Source organism: Rhinolophus hipposideros (genome assembly GCF_964194185.1).
Source record: "Rhinolophus hipposideros genome assembly, chromosome: 19".
Lineage (NCBI taxonomy): Eukaryota > Metazoa > Chordata > Mammalia > Chiroptera > Rhinolophidae > Rhinolophus > Rhinolophus hipposideros.
This window is the reverse complement of record NC_138065.1, coordinates 53998412-54014518: the sequence shown is the minus strand read 5'-3', so window position 1 is coordinate 54014518 and position 16107 is coordinate 53998412. Positions and strand designations below refer to the sequence as shown.

Sequence of the window (16107 nt, the reverse complement as noted above, 5' to 3'; positions counted from 1 at the left end):
ACGTCCTTGATAGGTTCTGTGACTTTAGGTGAAAGGACATCGAAAGACACCAGTTTTACTGTAGATTAATTGACATAAACAACAGTTAAGTTCCTAAGGGATCTCACCAATGCTACAAAGAAATGACGTTATTTGAGGGCCTGATGTGTTGTCTTTGGAGAAATGATACTTGTTGTTTTTCCCCGTTGCTTATTTGGTTTGTCTCTTACTGAGTCGTAAGAGTTATGTTCTGGATGAAAGTCCCTTATCAGATGTGATTTGTACATGTGTTTTCCTATCCTGTGGCTTGTCTTTTCACTTCTTGGTATGTTTTGAACACACGTTCTGCCCGCTCAGCTCCCCACTCCTGAATGAATGCTTCGGCCCGGGTTGGACCTCTGGCCTGCATCACAGGCGCAGGTGTGGGACAGATTTCACGGCCACATCCTGGCAGGGATGCTGGTGTGGCCAGCGGGCTGCTTCTCCCCGGGAAAAACCAGGGAAGGGGAGCCTAAGGTGCAGTGAGAAGGCACGAGAAACACTGACCAGAGCTACATGTCATGAAACCGTCGCTTGTGGGACAGCCAGGTAACCCAGGGCTGGAGAGACGCGTGAAGGGGCTGTGAACACCCAGGAAGCCTGGCAGTCTCTCCAGGTCATTGCAGTCAGGAGCACTGGCCAGGCCCACTCCATGCCGTGGGGACAGCCTGCACACGCGTTCACTGCTCCTCTGTCCGCCCTCTGTCCCTTCACAGACATGCATGGTGTCACCACAAGAACCTGGCACCCGCCCTGAGCACTGAGGAGCAGGGTGGGTTCTGTGACCTCACTGAGCTGCAATCAGTGGTCACACCATCGCCTCAGATGGCCTTAGCAGCACTGCCTCTTTGGAGGAAGAAAGGGAAGCGTCTCATTCCTTAGACTACAGATACACAGAGATGGGTGTGCAGCTGCTTTCCAAGCACTTGGGAAGCTTTTCTGGTGTGTCTGAGTGTGCATGTTGTGTGTGTGAATGTGTGTGTGCGTTAGCGTGTATATGTGTGTGGAGAGGGTGGGGCCGGCGGGGTGAGGACACTGCTAAATGTCACAGGCCGTCCTGTGTCCCCACGGCCCCTCCCGCACACCTCAGCCCTGGGACCCCAGGGGATCTCAGTCGTGCGCGGGGTGGGGGGGGGGGCTGGGTACCATTTGTCCTAGCCCCTCCCCCAGGGCACTTAGCCGAGTGAGTGGCCTGGGATCTGGGCCGCGGTGGCCGCTGCAGTTAATGCTGCTTGTTTGATGCTAAATGAGGCGAGAGCGTTGGCCCAGCTCAGAGTCCTGCTCAGAGGAACGCTGCACTGTGCCCAGGGGCGGCTTCTGTAGGAAGACCTGCTGTCCAGGCACCGGCTGTGTCCTGGCTCGGGTCCCTTAGCCTCGGTGGTGCATTCGCCCTCATTTAATCAGCACTGTGACCGGCGCTGTTCTGAGGGCTGAGAGGACAGAAAGGAGCGGGGCAAGGTCCCAGCCCCCAGGGGCCCCCACTGCTGGGGAGGCAGTTGGTGACACGCGAGGGAGGAAAGCCTAGTGCAGACCCGGGGAGTGCTGGGAAGGGACCCTGTGGGGGCACCTTCAGATGGCTGAGTGCACTCAGCAAGCCCTGGTGGGGAGGTGACAGCTCCACATGAGTCTGCTGACCTCTACTGAAGAGACAGGTCCTGCTCCCGTGGCTGGTCTGCCTTTGGGGGGCGGGCCGCTGCCCCTTGTGTGGACTCCCAGGAGCCACCTGCACTCGTGCACTCTGGGACGTCCCCTGGGCCTGGGCAGGTGGCCAGCGGGGGCTCCCCGTGTGACAGCCTGTTGTGCTGATTTCTGCTTCACTTTCACGTTCCTAGGCTGCCCAGCCTCGGGTGTCGCCCCCCCAGACCGGCTGAGGGAGCCGTTCGCCCTCGAGCGCCAGCTGGCGTGAGGGTGGGGGCTGCGCTGGGCAAACACGCGTCTCACCGGCTGCAGCCCTGTGTTTCTGGGCTGAGTCCCCGCCAGTCTCTGCCTGCTCGGGTCCCTCTCCAGCGCCTTCAGGGTTTCTACCATTTCAGTCAATAGCCTTTGTCTTCCAGAGGCTGTTAGGCCCAAGGAAAGCCTGGCGAGGACACAGCCCACGTTCCCTTCCAGGGGCCCGTCACTGGCCTCTTGCCTCAGTGTGGCGCATTTGTCATCAGGGAGCCCAAAGCGACACTGGTGTTAACCAAGCACCACAGTCCGTGTCCCAGGTCACTCTCGTGTCGTGCACACGCTGCCGAGCGGCTTTTTATCTTCCAGGCTTCACGTTTGCTGTTTGACGCAGGTTGAGTCTGATGACACGGTTTGTCTGACTTCTCAGACGCATTTAGTTGTGATTCGTACATAAGCTTTTTTCTGGTCTCTGGACACATTTGACAGAAATCCTGTAAGTGAAGGGACTTCCCTGAGGGGGGCGGTGGCAGGAAGTCTGACAGGTCGATGACAGAGGTGGTTGTCAGGCTGCTGCCTGCTGCTTCGTGTTGGGAGCTCTGCACCAGGAGCCGGCCCAGTCACTTTAGCACTGTCTTCAGGAATTAATGCCCAGGAAGCACATGCAGAGCCTCGTGAGGTTTTCAAGGCCCACGGAGGCTGGGGTTGGCCAGAAACCACCGGAATGCCTGGAATCCTCCGGGAACCTCTTGGCTGTGAATGCCTCTTATCTGGAAGATGAAGCCACAGATAAAACTGACCAGACAGGGTCACATCCTGACCGCCCAGCACAGCCGCTCCGTCCTCCTGGGTTTGCTTTCTAGGTGCTGGGGAAAAAGCAGCAGGCCTGACAGCTGTAAACTGCTTCCCTGCCCCCTCCAGCTGTGTGTGGGTGTTCTGAGTGGAGGCCCTGCCGGATGTCACAGCAGGGACACTGCAGGTGGCTGAACCCCCTCTCCGAGTTCTTACAGAGCCGAACGGCGGGCGGTTACAAGTCCACGACGGGAAGGTGGCTGTGCCGTCAGTTCTGGGTAAGCCAGAAACCGGAGGTGCCAGTGTCAGGGCGTCTGGCTTAGGTCCAGGCAGGTGGCTGGGCGAGTCAGGTGAGTTTACAGTCACTGAGGACTGGGGGGGCGTGTGGCCGGCACACAGGCAGGACCCAGCACTGAGGCCCCCGTGCCCTTCCCCAGAGTGGGCCTGTCCCACAAGCGCTTGGGATGGATAATGTGTTTGGTCGTGGAGGAGAGCAGTCAGGTGTGTGGAGGGTCTCCTGTGCCTGCCCCTGTACGAGGTCCGGTCAGTCGGGAAAGAATGCATCACGTGCTTAGCCACGTCTGTGCCAGGAGCGTGTTACAGCAGCTCAGCTTCCCTGGGGGCAGCAGGAGGCTGGAGAGGGGAGGCAGAGAGCTGCAGGGTTGCAGAAGCTGGGGGACTGCAGAGAGGGTGTGGGGAGCGGTACTCCCGGCACAGGGAGGGGACATGCTGTGTCCCAGGACCACAGTGCCACTGGGTCACCTGCTCCAGACTCACTCTCAGGGGCAGGCTTGTGATTTCCTTCCCACGACTGAGAAGGAGGACGCGAGTGTGTGATGAGTGAGTGTGCAGGGCGGCCGTGTGCGTGCTCTGTGGGGGGAGGCGAGTCACACGTGTGCACTGTGTGTGCATGTGTGTGAAGGTGCAGCTGATGGAGAGAAGGAGGCCCCGCAGGGTGCAGGCGATGGACATCCTCGGGGGACCTCCTTCCCACGCAGAGTTGGCCCTCGTTAGGACACCTGTCCAAAGCCAGGCCGCCTCTCCTCTCCTCTGTGTTGCTTCTGTCCCCGGCGCCCCGCACCCATGTTTGCTGACTGCCTGGGGGTCTCAGTCCAGTGGCACTTGTCCTGAGGACGGAGAGCCCTGCTGGGTGGGGTGGCAGGAGGGGCGGGTTCGGTCTGGGCAGCTGGGGTCTCCTGGAAGCAGGCCCTTTCCCGAGGTGGCATGGATCGTGTGGGGGGACTGTCCAGCCCCGAGGCTCACCTGTCATGGTGACCTGGCTTGGTCGTGACGTCCTGCTGCTCACATGATGGCCGAGGGGACGTGAGCCAAGTCAGTCCCTCCTGCACGGGATCAGGGCAGCAACCTTCGGCGAGCAGCTTCCAGGGCGGGCGTGTGCGGACCGCCCTGGCTGCAGGGCCTTGGAGGTTGGGCAGTCACAAGCCGGGCCTCGGATCATTCCTGGCTGTGCAGGCCCCTGCCCTGGTGACATGCCGCAGAGCTCCACAGTTCAGTCTGCCACACTCCTAGATCTATCTAGCAGCTTCGTTTACCTCAGCGAGTACCCAGGTGCTTCCCCAGCAGGCACGTGGCCCGGCCGTCCTGGTGAGGCGCCTACGTGGGCCTGGACCCGGCCGCTCGGAACCACGCTCCCCCGTGTTTGGCACAAGCGGTGGGTCCATACTCGGGGACTTCTTGTGCACTGGTTAGGTTTTGAAGCCCTGCTCACTGGGGCCAGTCCTGGTCCACATTTCAGGAAGAACCTGCCGTTCCCGTTGAGCACAGGAAATCGGCGTCCTGCACAGACGCCCGCCCTCTTCTCAGCCCCGATCAGTGTGCTCTTGCATGGCTGCTGGGGCGCTGGAGGTCAGGGGTGCCCCTGGGCTGGAGAGGAGAGGCGGGCGGCCCCAGGGGTCTGTGTGGGAGGGGTGGCACACCTGAGACCTCAGCGCGCTCTGCGGCGTGCGGCTGGCCTCCTCGTGTCTTGTTCCATCCCGCCGAGGGGCGAGTCTAGACTTCTGACCCCGCAGCCCTGAAGCAGGAACCCAGCCTGGAGAGCTGCTTGGAGGAGGGCTGTGCTCGTGACATAGGGTGCGTGTCGTTCAGTGGGGGCCATCGTGGCATGTGACAGAGCTGGGAGCGTGGGGAGACCGGTGCCCGAGCTGTCTAAAGTGAAAGCCTGGCTGTAAGACGATGTGAACACGATGGGCCTTTCCACATAACGTAAATGCCGCTGTGCGTCTGTGAGCAGCACATGGGTCCGTCAGCACACAGAGACGGACGGCACAGTGTGACAGTGGCCGCTGTGTCCTTCTGTCTGCACGTTTCCACGTTATCTGAAGAGTCTGCAGTGAGGAAGTCCTGATACACTAAACATGAACCTGCCTTATGTGGTTTTTAAAATAACAATAGAATCAGGTTAAATTTTTAAATAAATTACAATTAGTCCATTCCTTTCATCCAATTAGGCGCTCATTCAAGTGTGTTCCCTCTACTGTCTAGGGCTAAATGAATGAGCTGTTAATTTAAAAAAAATTTTTTTTGAGTATTTTAATATGCGCAAAGCACATTTGTCTAAGAGCCTTATAGCCCAACTCATTTGGTCTTTACTGAAGCCCTGCTTTACAGATGAGGAGACTGACACAAAGAAAGGCAGGTGTCCTGCAGGGAAGGGGTGGGAGATGGGAACCCGGGCTCCGGGTCGCGGCCTGCTGGGTGACACGCGTGCTGGCCGCACCTCTGCTTCAGAACACGGAGCGGCAGCAGTAACGAACTGCTCCTTCAGTCGGTTTTTACCAATAAAGTTAGAAATAGGTCCCCAACAACACACCCTTTTGGCTGTTGGCCGTCCCCGGCTGTGAAATGGGGAGATGACCGGGGCGACCTCCAAAGGCCCTCGCAGCACGTACGCGCTGACGGGGCCCTCACACGCCTCTGACCCAGCGTTTCCTTCCCCTGCAGTATGTCGGGAGCCTGGACGTGCCGCGGCCCAACAGCAGACTGGAGATCGTGGCTGCCATGCGTCGGATCCGGGTGAGTGCCGCGCGGGCCTGGGCGGGTGGAGGCTGCGCGGGGGCTGCGTGGGCGTGGGCTTAGTGGGGCCACGGCTGTGCTGGGCCGGATGCAGGCTCTTAGCTGCCGGCCCTTGGAAAACCCCAGGGCCCTGCCCCGCGCTGCAGGGAAGCTGTTCTGCCTTGGTGTCGCCCTTGGTTAAGGGCCACAGTTGAAATGGATGTGATGGCTGGAGGGTGCAGTCCTCGCGGGGTCCTGACCTGCTCCTCGCGCTGATGCCTGGAGCACGTGTGCACGGGACAGAGAAGAGTCTTTCTGTTCAGAGACTTTAGTGAAAAAGGTTTGACAGTTGGCTGTTACTCAGGACGTTAGAAAGGTAAAGTCGTTTACTGTGATGTGTATAAGGTGGACTTGCATTTTTAAGAGCAAGTGTGGGATTTCCAAAGATTTTCTTCGGCTGGGGAAGCGTGTGCGTTGTTTCCTGCCGTGCAGGGCACTCTGGGAGCTCAGTCCATTCCCACCGTCGCTCTCCGACTGGTCCACGCAGCAGTGAGCAGAAGCAGCTGTGTGCGGAGCGTGGCACGTGCCCTCGTGAGGGAACTGCTCCAGTGTGTGCATTTGGAGGGTGGCTTGGGGGTCAGGTGGACCATGAGGACACTCTGCTGTCCGGGCTCTGTCCTTAGAAGAATCTGCTGTTGGCTCGTCACCTGTCAGCCGTGTGGCCCTGTGAACTGCTTCCAACGAGCTGCTCATCAGATCAGAGGTGAAGTTACCTGGCCGGCAAGCTGTTTGGTCTGCTGTCCAGTGGCTTGTTTGCACTGGCCAGGATTAACAGCAAGAACTTGGGGTGCGCTTTCCTCCAACCCCCCAATTCACTGCGAGGTCGGCTGCTGTTTTCTTTTCTTCTCTCCCTTTCAAAGCTGTTTTGGCTGCAGTTACAGTTATGAAGAACAAGGGCCTGCGATTCCGTGGAGAGGACTGTTCCCACTCTGCCCTTTGATGTTGGAGAGGGGGGGCTAACGCTGGGCAGGACGGTGGGGGCGGGAGACCTTCCAGCTCCTGGGGGCTCGGTGGACTCCGGACGCAGGCCTCCCAGCCTGGCCAGGGCAGTGCTGGCCTCGCCCCGGCCAGCAGAGTGATGAGAAGGGTCACAGCGTTCTCATCTGTAGTGTGTCATTGTGCCCTGCCAGCCCTTTGTGTGGCTGCCGCTGTGCGAGGGCAGTGGTGGGCGGTGCCAGCGGAAGCCCGGGAGAAGCCCGGCTCACCGTCTGGGGGTGTGTGTGGGGGCCCTGCTTGCCTTTCGCTCCCCTGTTCACTCTGAGCTGAAGATGGAGGCTTGTGGGTTCGCCTGCTGTTCGTCCTTCCCTCTCCCTGTTCTCATGGCTGCTCTCGTCACATAGATTTTCTGTTAAAATGCTCATGATCTGTCTTGGGAATAACTTCAGCTTTCTTTTTAATGTGCTTTCAAGATTTATGATGGTTAAAAAACGCCTAACATGAAATGTCACCACTTTGAAGCGCACGGTCAGCAGTGTTCAGTACACTGATAGCGCTGAGGAGATCCCTGCAAAACTTCATCCTGCAAAACTGAAACTCCGTCCCCACCCGACACGAATGCCCCTCCCTGTGCCATCAGCCCCTGGCACCCACCTCTGTGCTTTCTGTGAATTGCGTACTGTTGCGTTGCGTGCACACAACATGTTTCCTCCCCCAGGCATCTGGTGATGGACACGGGTGGCTCCCAGCTGGCAGCTGCTGTGAACAGCCGCAGAGATTGTGGGTGTGCAGACCTCGCTGAGGTCCTGCTTGCAGTTTTTCTGGGGTGCACCCAGGAGTGGGGAGCTGGGTTCCTGCATTTTCCTAAGTTTTTGTGTGAGTTTAGTATTGCTGCTGTCACAAGTTACCACAAATGTTCTGCCTTAAAACACAGATTCATTAGCTTCCGGTCCTGGGGGGAGGAAGTGTGAAATGAGCCTTATGGGGCTGAAACAAGAGTGGGTGTGCAAGGCTGGTTCTTTCTGGAGGTTCCTTCTCCAGCGCCGAGAGGCCGCACATGTGGCCTCTGGTCTCTGAACTCTGCTTCCGTTCACCCTGACCCTCCTCGTCCCTCTTACAAGCACCTTGTGATGCCCCTGGACCCACCTGGGTGATCCAGGACAGTCTTCCCGTTGCTCGATCCTTCATCACCGCGGCTGAGGTGGCAGTCGCAGCGTCCAGGGATGGGACGTGGATGTCTCTGGGGCATGGTCCTGCCGACCGCACCTGTCTTGTTTGTTGTCTGCCAAGAAGGAGCCGCTAAGTGGTGGGGCCCAGGCCAAACCAGCCGATGCAGACGTGGTTGCCTGATACTGGGTTTTCCCACATCATCCCTGACCCTGCAACGACCCAGGCAAAGGGAGCCCTAGGGACGGTGTCCTGCTCGTTGTCCTGCGGGGTCCCAAGGTCTCAGCAGAGGCCAGCTGGCAGAGGAGCAGGAGAGGTGGTGAGGGAACAGCTGACCGAGTTCAGAGAGGTTCTGCATGCGCCTCCGCTGGTCCCACTCTGGGCTGCGGTGCTGCCCCTTCGGGCCTGCTCTGCGAGTGGGTGACTCTGGCAGCACGTGTTTGCTGTGATTTGCACGTCCTTTGTTCCCAGATACTGACAGTCCCTGGTGGTGCACTTGGGGCCTCCTTGGAAGGAGCTGTGTGTGCTCAGCAGAGCTCTGAATGAGGGCTGATGACAGTGGGCTCGAGTCCTGTCCCTGAGTTGACGCGTGACCTCAGGGAGGCGTCTCACTCCATCACCTCCTCGTTCATGAAGGGAGAGGCGGGCCTTCTCATTCTGCCTCGGTGCCATTGTTGAGTCCGGGCTGATGCGTGAAAACTCCCTTATAAACCGTGAGGGGCTATTTATGTTGTCGGTTTCATGTTTATGCCTTCCTTTGGTTTTCACAGCATTTCCTCAGCGCAGAGAAATGCCCTGCGAGACACTGAGCGGCCCGGCCCAGCTCCTCTCAGCCTGCGTCTCTCACAGGTGTCAGTGCAAACCCCACTTCTGTGTGGAGCCCCCACCAGGTCCATCTGTCCCCTCCAGGGTCTTGTGTCCCGCCCCCTCGGGAGTGCTTGTCACAGCTCCCTGCCCAGTGTGTGGTGGGGCCACAACGCGCAGTAGGGCTCTTGCAGAGTGACAGGAACTTCCTCTTAGATGACACCTCTGTGCACACAAAGCACTGAAGCCCGGAGGCCGCGCCGAGGGGAGTGGGGAGGAGGCTGTGCTGGGAAGCCTGACCTGCACCTTCTCCCAGGACGCGGTGCGGAGCCCAGTGGCTCCGGTGGGCGGGGCGGCTGCTGTCCCGTCTCCCTCGCCTTTGGAACCTGCTCCTGGAAGAGAAGTCTCTGGGGAGGAAGGGGAGGCATCTTGCTGGGCCTGCAGTGCCGGAAAGGGGATGAGACAGGACTAGCTGCCCAGCACCGGGCCCAGACCCTTGCGGCACAGGTGGAGTACGGCGTCTCGAAGGCCAGTGCAGCCGGCCCGGAGGGCGTGTGCTTGTCCAGCGGTGCTCGGAGCGGCCTGCCCTCTGCTGGGCGTGCTCCCAGTCACCCCGCACACGGCTCCCACAGCGGTCAGTGTGGGGCCTGCTTCCCATGGCACACTGGCCTGATTTCTCCAAGGCGGCCACTCAGCAGTGGTGCTGGTCAGTGGCCGTGAACGATAGGCTGGTGACCAGGAAAGGGTCACACTCCCGCCCCCCACAGCTCCTGTCTGGTATTGCCAACTCTCCCAGAAATGTCTCTCAGAGAAGACACACATGAAATGGCCCTGAGGGTCTTGGGAGGACTCCAGGACTGGGTGGCCCGGCGGCATCACATGGTGAGTGTCTCCTGTGTCCCCACAGGCATTAGGCCACCGCACGAGGTCCCTTCTGACACTGAGCCACATACTTTACTTCTCGGGGAGGCTCTGTGCAGGGGTCACCTTCTCACTTTATCTAAGTGTCCCTAAGTGGTCCCCTCAGCATCATTGGCTCCTTTGTCATTGATTGTTTCCCTTCTCTTCCCAAGTCGGCAAGTCTCCCTGTGAACAGGCTGGGTTGGAACACAAGCCTCCTTATCGCACGCAGATGGCTCTTTTCCTCTCGTGCTGTAACAAGTTATGGCAAACATGGCGGCTTTAAGCAGCAGCTTATTATTTCACAGTCCTGGAGGTCAGAGTATGACACGGGCCTAAAATCAAGGGGTCAGCAAGGCTGCTCTCCCTCCTGGCCTCCGGGGACCATTGAGCCCTCACTTCTCCAGCTTCTCTAGGCCTCAATTTCTGGGCCCTTGGCCCCTCCCCACCCTCACAGCGGCCGTGACCTCAGCCGACCTCTGCTCTGGCCCTCCTGTCCCCGCAGACTCAGGAGCTAGGATCGTCCCCCAGCTCGAGGTCCTTGGTTTACTCACACCTGCAGAGTCCCTTTTGTCATGTCAGTAGCATGTTCACAGGTTGTGGCGAGGATGTCACCATGAGTGATTACTCTCTGACCACAGTGGATTAGAGTGAGGTCTCATCCTGTCCCTCTGTTTGCGAGCGCAGTGACCTCGGACAAGTCCTTCCCCTCAGACTCTGTGTAACCGCCGGCCAATCTGGGACGTCTTCTTGGCAGGTGGATGTTTCAGGTGCACGCGAGATACACCTGAGCCAGGCGCCCTGCACTGTCTAAGGCGTGTGCACCAGGCGGGCGGTGGGCTGAGAAAACCACAAACGTGAGACACTGGGGACGCCAGCTCCGTGTGCCACTTACACCTGCTCACTGTTGGGAGGCGTCCAACCGCGCTGCTCGCGCTCAGGTGCAGGTACCGCAGTCGCGTGGGGCTGCCCCGCCCAGTCCAGCCCCTCGCACAGCCCACTGGACGCTGGGCTCTCTTTGAAGCCACCAGTGCTCACCTGTCACAGTAGGTGTGAAGCAGGTCAGCTCCCGGCTGGGCACTCACCAGCCTCTGGGGACCCATTGCTCACGTCCCTGCCTGGGAACCAGTTGCCCTGAGCAGCCACTCCTTGTTCTGGTGACTTCTGTGCATTAAGGCATAAGTACATGACAGAATATTTATGACTTTAACCATCTGTGAGGACAACCCAGTGGCCTGCAGGACATCTTCACTGCCCTGTCCCCTCACCACTGCCGACACCCCAGACCTTTTCATCATCTCCAACATAAGCCTATCAAACAGTAACTGTCCCCACGCCGCCTTCTGTCTCTGCGAGTTCGCTTCTTCTCGGTTCCTCACCTCCGTGGAGTCTTGTACAGCGTTTGTCCTGTGTCTGGCTTATTTCGCTGAGCGTGATGTTTCAAGAACCATCCATATTGGGGTGTATATCCAGTTTCATTCCTTTTTATGGCTGGCTAGTCTTCTGTGACATTCTGCGCTCAGCTCATTCTACAGTGTGTGACTCTTCCCTTTGGGACCAAAGCAGCGTATTACAGGAAGGAACGCACAGCCGTGGGAGGGAACGTGGGAGCCAGCTGAAGGGCCTGCTGGTCAGTTACGTAGTGCATGCCACCAGTTACGTGGGTTTTCATGTCTGTTGTCATCTAATCTTAGTGTCCAGTAACCCCATAAAGAGCAGGTATCGTCCCTGTTTTCAGAAAAACGCACTGGCATGAAATGACTTGCTCAAATGGACACAGTATTTCTGTCCTTAGCAGCGGTAACCAGACGAGCAGAGCTGCTGCCGTGTGCCGTTTACCGCTTCCGGCTCTGTGCACAGGGCTTCATGTCACCTGATCCATGTGGTGTGAACGTCACCCCATTTCACAGATGAGGAAATTGTGGCACAGACAGTTCAGTAACTTGGCGTAGGTCACAGAGCTGGCAGGCGAGATCTGGGGTTCAGTCCAGAGCTCGCAGCTGGGACGGAGCCCACGCAGGGCTGTGGTCTGCTTGCCCCTGGCTCAGAGACCCCCGAGAACGTGCCGACGGCTGCCCAGGCAGCGGCGTCTGTGTTCCCGATGGTGCCTGCCTCCAGTCTGGGAACACTGCCAGCACTAGATGTAAATAAGGCCGGCACTTGATTTTCATAAACTTCATGGTAGAGTCTGAGGCTGGTGTACCCTGTGAGACACCCCCTTTAGATGTCCCAAAGGTACCTTAAGTTCATTATGTCGAGAACCGAATTCATTTCCACGGCCTCCTGCTGGCTCTGAACCCTTGGCCCTGTGTTTTTCTTCTGATGGTTCCTTGTCTCACTGAAGGGTATCGTGTCCTTGTGGGAACGTAAGCTGGAGACCTCGAGGTGCCGTAGGCTCCTCTCTCAGCAGCCCCACATCAGCCACCTTACGGATTTTGCTCCTAAGAGTTTCTCAGGTGTGTGTCCCCGTCCCTACCTGGGGAGGCCCATGTCATCCTCCGCGTGGCCCTGCAGACTGCAGTGCACCCTCGGCCTGTCCCCCGGCCCCTCCCCCCGCCACTACGCTGCTGCCTGGCTCGTGTGTCTGACGGCGTCTGCTCTGGGCCGTTTGGGCATGGTTCGTCACCTGCAGGCTGGAGTCTGAGCTCTGGGCAAGGCACGTGGGGTTCCGTGGGGTCCCAGGCCTCCTGTGCTCAGTGCCCTGCATGTCCTGGGGCCCCCATGCCTGGGAAGCACCCCCTTCCCAGTGTGGCCCAAGTCTGTGTCCTCAGCTATCCTCACGAGTCTTTGGACTTTCTTCCCTTCTAGAAGCTTCCCTCTAGAGACCTGTTTCTGCATTTATTACATTGGCGACGACAGCAGACAGAAGACAGGCTCCGAGCCTCCAGAAAGGGCCTCCTTTGGACGGTGTAGGAAATGGCTCCTTACGGAGCAGCAGGCACAAGGCGCGGAGGCCGGGAGGGTGGGTCACGTTGGCTGGGTTCAGTCCTGGACCCTAGGCCAGGCCTGCTTTGGGCCGGTGTGTCGCCACCCAGAGATTCTCTCCCACTTGGGGCGTGGGGCTGGGCAGCCTTCTAAGCACGGACTTTGGGGGCAAGATACACAGTGGGTTCTCCCGGCCAGGTTCCTGAAGGAATGACAGGTTGGACGGCCGAGCAGGGCGCTTGTGTGGCTCTAGGCCAGGCTCTGCCTTTCCTGCCCAGGACCCACCGAGCCAGGGCCCGTTGTCCTTTGTCCTCAGCACCTGCTGCCTTCTGACATCCCCCTCCCCCAGGTTTCTCTTTCACAGAAATCCTTTCTTAAAAACCAGATTCGAGCTCTGCGTTCGTTTGCACATCTGGTCTTTGTTTAGCAGGATGACACTTAGTGTAAGTAAGACTTTGGCTGCCTTTAAGCTAAACAACTGTGCCCTTCTGAGGGGACCAGGAGGGCGTCAGTAGCCAGATTGTTTATTGAAAGAGCTCGTGCTGATTTATGGTTTTCACTTAGATCCTTTCCCAGACACCCCTGCATTTAATGCACGGCTGGGCACTCAGCTAAGAATCCGGCTCCGTCGCCCCTGCACACAGGGCCCTGTACGCACGTGACGTGGGTCCCTCCGACCTCACAGAGCTGGAGGGCTCCTCCAGCCTGGTCACTGCTCCCGGGCAGTGTGAGGCCAGTCACCCCTCTGCTCTAAAACCTTCAGGAAGTCCCATCGCCTGGGAATGACACATGTAGTTCTCGGGGCTGGCGGGGCCGCCCCAGCCTGGCTCCTCTGTGCCTGTCATTTCCATCATTGCACAATTCTACGGCCACACTGAGTTTCTTCCTTTTTGTAACTTTTTTTTTATTTTTAGAAAAATAAGCTTTTTTTTTTTCCTTTCTAAATTTTATTGGGGAATATTGGGGAGCAGTGTGTTTCTCCAGGGCCCATCAGCTCCAAGTCGTTGTCCTTCAGTCTAGTTGTGGAGGGCGCAGCTCAGCTCCAAGTCCAGTCGCTGTTCTCAATCTTTAGTTGCAGGGGGCGCAGCCCTCCATGCCATGCGGGAATTGATCCGGCATCCTTGTTGTTGAGAGCTCGCGCTCTAACCAACTGAGCCATCCGGCTGCCCCAGAAAAATAACCTTTTTAAAAGAAGTGTTCGACTGGCAGAGTTGTTGCCAAGGTAGACAGAGTTCTGTTCAGCCCACACCCTTTCCCCTTCTTGACATCTCCGTGCTGTGGCACATTTGTTACAGTTAACAAGCCAGGTTGATACATTCTTACTATCCACACCCGCACTTTGCACAACTGTCCTTAGCTGTCCCCGTCCTGTGTACACACCACGCCGTCCTCACATGTCCGCCAGCTCCCCTTCCTGTGGTGGTTTCCCAGGTGACCCGACCACTCTGACGGGCACGCATCGTCGTGTAGACTGACCCTCGGGTGTGGTTTGTTGGCTGTTTTCCTCCTGTCCAGAGTGGGACTGTGTGTTTCGCGCAGGATGAGCAGACAGGTGACGCCCTTCTCAGCATCACGTCACGGCATCAATGTGCCTGACACTGCTGGTGCTGACCTGGCGCACACAATGTGTGAGCCAAGCTCTTCTTTCTCCTGCCACACCGTCCTTTTGGGAAGACGGGCGTGCTGTGTGGCTGTAGGGTTTGGGGTCGAGGGAAACACAAAACTTTACACATGCAAATTCTGGAGAGAATGCATGTGTAGCACCTGCCTTCTCTGGAGTCAGATTTTAATTCTGAACCTTGGCTGACACCTTCTGTCTCCTCTTCAGGAGACCCTGAGGTTCTCGGGCTGTTCCCCACACCCCCAGGAGCATGCCCAAAAGGGCTGAGCGTGATGGTGAGCTGCTGCCTGGGGGCCAGAAAAGCAAAGTCTTTCCTCCTCCTCCTCCTTTCACAGGTCCATTTCCCCCTGCTTATTTACGTATGTATTTGCAGACGTGAGCCCTTGTAATTACAGCATCAAGATAGGGCAGTCCTGCCGGGGTGGGTGTGTGTCCAGCTCTGTTCTTCAAGGCGTCAGAGAACCACTCTGAGCTGAGGTCTGGCTGGTACCCTGCCATCCCGCATGTCCTGGGCTCTTGGCTCTGAGATGAGGAACCGTCCCCACAGACGAGCTTAAGGCCTGTGACGTGTTCCCACAGGACATCAAATTATTTTTAAATAATAACTTCTCTTTTCTTTAATATAAAGCCTGATTCACATTCATTGTATTAAAGCTTTCAAAAAGAAGAAGAAAAGAACACAGGACTTCCCAGTATCCCATGGCCAGAAGTAGCCGCTGGAAAGCATCTGCATTCTAGGCTGTAATTTTAGCAGAAACGGAATATTTTTACCAAAAATGAGATCTTGCTGTGGAGAAGCTTTTGTAATCTTTCTTTTTTACTTAATACTTTATAAGATCACTTCGTGACATTAAGTAATTCCCTCTGGCATTGTTCTTAATGGCTGAATATATTTACATTCTGTTAAGTGGACGTAGCATAATTGATTTAAGCAGCCCTGTTGTGTGACACTGAGCTTGTTCCCAGTTTCTCACAGCTCTGTCAGCACTGGATACATTCGGAATTGTCCCCTCAGAGCACATCATTCAATGGGATTGTTGCATTTGAGGGGTGTAGAATTCTAAGGCTTTTGATACATATGTGGCCAAATGGCAGATGTGGAGCCGTCTGAGTGTCAGGTGTGCGGGGTCCTGTGTGTGCCCCTCCCTTCTGCAGAGGTGTGTACAGCCCCGTGAAGGCGCGAGGACGCTGGGGACAGTGCGCGGAAGCACAGGTCACTGGCCAACAGGGCACATTCCTGCCGTGCGGGGTCAGGTTCAGACCGGCCGTGCAGCTGCGGCAGGCGTCCAGGCCCACACCCACCTGGCTGCTGCCGTCAGAGATTTGAAACTCCCCAGGGTCCGAACTGCCAGGTGACGTGCTGGGCAGTTGCCAGGCTGTGTGCCCGGGCCTGATTCGGCTGCACTCATGCAACGATGTGCTGATCGGAAATGAGAAGGCGTTTGGAGGTGTTCCCAGGGCCACTAAATGTGGTGGTGTGACATCGTGCTGTCAGTGTCCCTGATGTGCCGTTCTTGCTGTGGGAGAGTGAGCAGCAGCCTGAAGCCAGGACCAAGCGAGACTGTCCTGTCTGCCCGAGGGAGCCGGGCTGCATGGCGGGTCCTGGACCTCAGCAGAACGGGCCTCTGGGCTCTGGCCAGCGGGATCCCAGAGTAAGGTGCTCTATGCATAAGCAAACGGAGCTTTGGAACTATGGGTGGCCTGCTGGCGGGCGGGCTCAGGATGCAGTCCCTCGGACTCCTTGTGAGAGCGGGGTCTCCTGTTCTCTGTGGCTGCAGCTGGGCCGTGCGCTGTCTGATCGCGGGCCGCATCCCAGAGCTCGATGGTGTTTTTGTTCGCGTCCCTCTGAGGCCTGTGCCACTTGCTTTAGCGAAATGGGCTTTTCAGGGAGCGGGGGCAGCACTCACGTTTGTCACATGGCCTAAGACCCAACTCTCACTCACCGGGAATGGCCAGAGCGGCTTCAGCTAGGGCACAAGAGAGTG

General features: G+C 57.6%; 1 protein-coding gene across 11 annotated transcripts in view; it reads left to right on the top strand.

Annotated features, from left to right (window-relative positions):
• The window catches only part of NOS1AP (nitric oxide synthase 1 adaptor protein), a 148536-nt gene that overhangs the window by 57173 nt on the left and 75256 nt on the right, over positions 1-16107 (top strand). For 10 of the 11 annotated variants that reach the window (XM_081025102.1, XM_081025101.1, XM_081025104.1 and 7 more), the window contains one exon: positions 5659-5730. In XM_081025102.1, coding sequence (XP_080881228.1) covers positions 5659-5730 — 72 coding nt within the window. Of the gene's footprint in view, positions 1-3028; positions 3048-5658; positions 5731-16107 lie in introns of those variants that run through there. The other variant, XM_081025106.1, reaches the window with a different exon arrangement.